Source organism: Mandrillus leucophaeus, unplaced genomic scaffold (genome assembly GCF_000951045.1).
Source record: "Mandrillus leucophaeus isolate KB7577 unplaced genomic scaffold, Mleu.le_1.0 Scaffold108, whole genome shotgun sequence".
NCBI classification, from domain to species: domain Eukaryota; kingdom Metazoa; phylum Chordata; class Mammalia; order Primates; family Cercopithecidae; genus Mandrillus; species Mandrillus leucophaeus.
Window position 1 is genome coordinate 4461469 of NW_012098987.1, and position 2113 is coordinate 4463581.

The 2113-nt window shown below is 38.4% G+C and overlaps 1 protein-coding gene across 1 annotated transcript in view; it reads right to left on the reverse strand.

The window, feature by feature from the left end:
- PRTG (protogenin) overlaps nucleotides 1-2113 on the reverse strand; it is a 154934-nt gene that overhangs the window by 6369 nt on the left and 146452 nt on the right. The window contains exons 17-18 of the mRNA XM_011986725.1: nucleotides 1095-1300; nucleotides 831-874 (exon numbers count right to left, since the gene is read on the reverse strand). Coding sequence (XP_011842115.1) covers nucleotides 831-874; nucleotides 1095-1300 — 250 coding nt within the window. The remainder of the gene's footprint in view (nucleotides 1-830; nucleotides 875-1094; nucleotides 1301-2113) is intronic.

Consider the following 2113-nt stretch of genomic DNA (forward strand, 5'->3'; position numbering starts at 1 on the left):
GCACAAAACATAGATGTTCCTTGACAGACCCAAGAACAGATTTTATGTCATGCTGCCTTAAAAGCAGATCTGTATGTTGCAGATTCGTTTTCCATCTACATACACTAAAGCAGGGCTTCTCAAACTTTCATGTGTCTGTGAGTCACCAGGGATTATGTGGAAATGCCGACTCCGACTCACTAAGTCTGGGGTGGAGTCTGTGATTCTGCTTGTCTGTAGAGCGCTCAGGTGATGTCATGAGGCTGGGCTCTAGACCACTTTGAGTGGCAAGGTATTTGAGAAGCCAATATGAGCCTTGCTTTCCATTTCCCTTGATAATATGGTAGCTACAATGGCTACCTCCTTCCTGTTCTTAAATCTGACTGCCCTGTCCTGCTCTTTTCCTCTCTCATTCTTTTTCTAACACACACACATCCCTGGCACCAAATGACCGCTCTTTGTGAAGCTAAGAGCCCTTAATCTTGTCCTGAGTTCAGCTGGCATTTCCTCCATTCAGAGCAGCCCCTCTTCTCCACAAGCCTACTCCCCCAGAGAGAAGGCAAAGGCAGTGTCCAGTCCTATGCTACAGTGGGCACCAGCTTTTTTGAGAGCAGATGGACAGCTGTGATGAGTAGAGTAAGGCTGGCTCTTTAAAGATATTTTTTCCAATTGCTTTTCTGAAGAGAGAGAGGGAGAAAAAACAAACAAACAAACAAACAACTTTCTCTCCAGAAAGGCTGTTTTTCTGTGGTGAAAACTCTTAATGAAAACCATGCTCTCTTCTTAACTTGAACACCACAACCACCACTGCTGTTTATTTCTGTGAAACCTCCCAGGAAGCCCACTCCCACCAGTTCACGGCTGATGTGACTCCTCTGTCTTGGTGGATGCACAGCTGCGAGAAGTAGTAACTGGAAACAGTGATTTCAACACGGAGTTATTTCTGAGGTACTTTTGCCTCCTTGTAGGAGTACCAGGAAAAGCCGTGCATCTCCATAACATCAGAACCTCATCAGCAACAACTTAAGGAACCGAGAGCCAGTTTAGGGATATGGCAATTGTAGGAGCAGAAATCAAGTGTAAGGAACAACACTTTTTCTCTTAAGAAAAATCACAGAGACTATGGCAGTATACAGACCTTTGGCATCAGCAGAATCTAAACGCTTGGGCCTCTGATTTGATTCAGAGGTTTCCTTTGGAAGTACTGCCAGCTCCACAGAATTTGAAAAGGGTCCTTCTCCCACCTCATTGGATGCAGATATCTTGACAATGTACACATTTCCTGCTACCAAGTTTTCTAGCAAAGCCATGGTTATTGCCCCTATAAATACATCAATTACCAATTAAGTGAACATTTATCTTTTATTCTTTCATTCATATTATATAAACATGGTCCTTTATTTTTAAAAATATTTTTCTGATTATAAAGATGACACATATTGTAGAACATTTAGAAAATAAAGAGAAATATAAATAAAATTACAATCTTCCATTAACATTTTAGTGTATTTTGTGGGTGTGCATAAATATTTGTGAATACATATTTACTGCATGAATTTTTACATATTAGAGTTTTCACTTAACACTGCAGTATGTATATTACCCCAATATAATCCTTTTCTGTAATTCTGTTTCAGGAGTTCTTAAAAATAGTACACATTTTTGTTTGACTTTTTGTATATATATGTATATATATGTGTTTGTGTATATAATGTTTTACTCTTTACAGAGATACGAATACAAATAGAATCTGGGACATTTTATTATGGAACATTTGAAACATGCACACAGAAATAATGTTATAATGAACCCAGATTCAATAATTATATTCTTATTTTTTAGAGACAGAGTCTTGCTACATGGCCCGGCTAGACTGGAACTCCTGGGGTCCCCAGTAGTTGGGATTACAGGCACACTCCACGGTGCCAAGCTTTCAATGATTATAATTGGATTTTAAAAAATCCAATGTAAGAATCTTTTTTTAATTGGAAGTGTTTAAACCACTTATGGTAATAGCTGTGACAGGTAATCTTGTTCTTCCTTCCTAAATTAGAACAACATGATTATTTTTGAAAGCATGAATATATTTTTACTGGCCTAATTTTTTTTTCTTTTTTTGACACGGAGTCTTGCT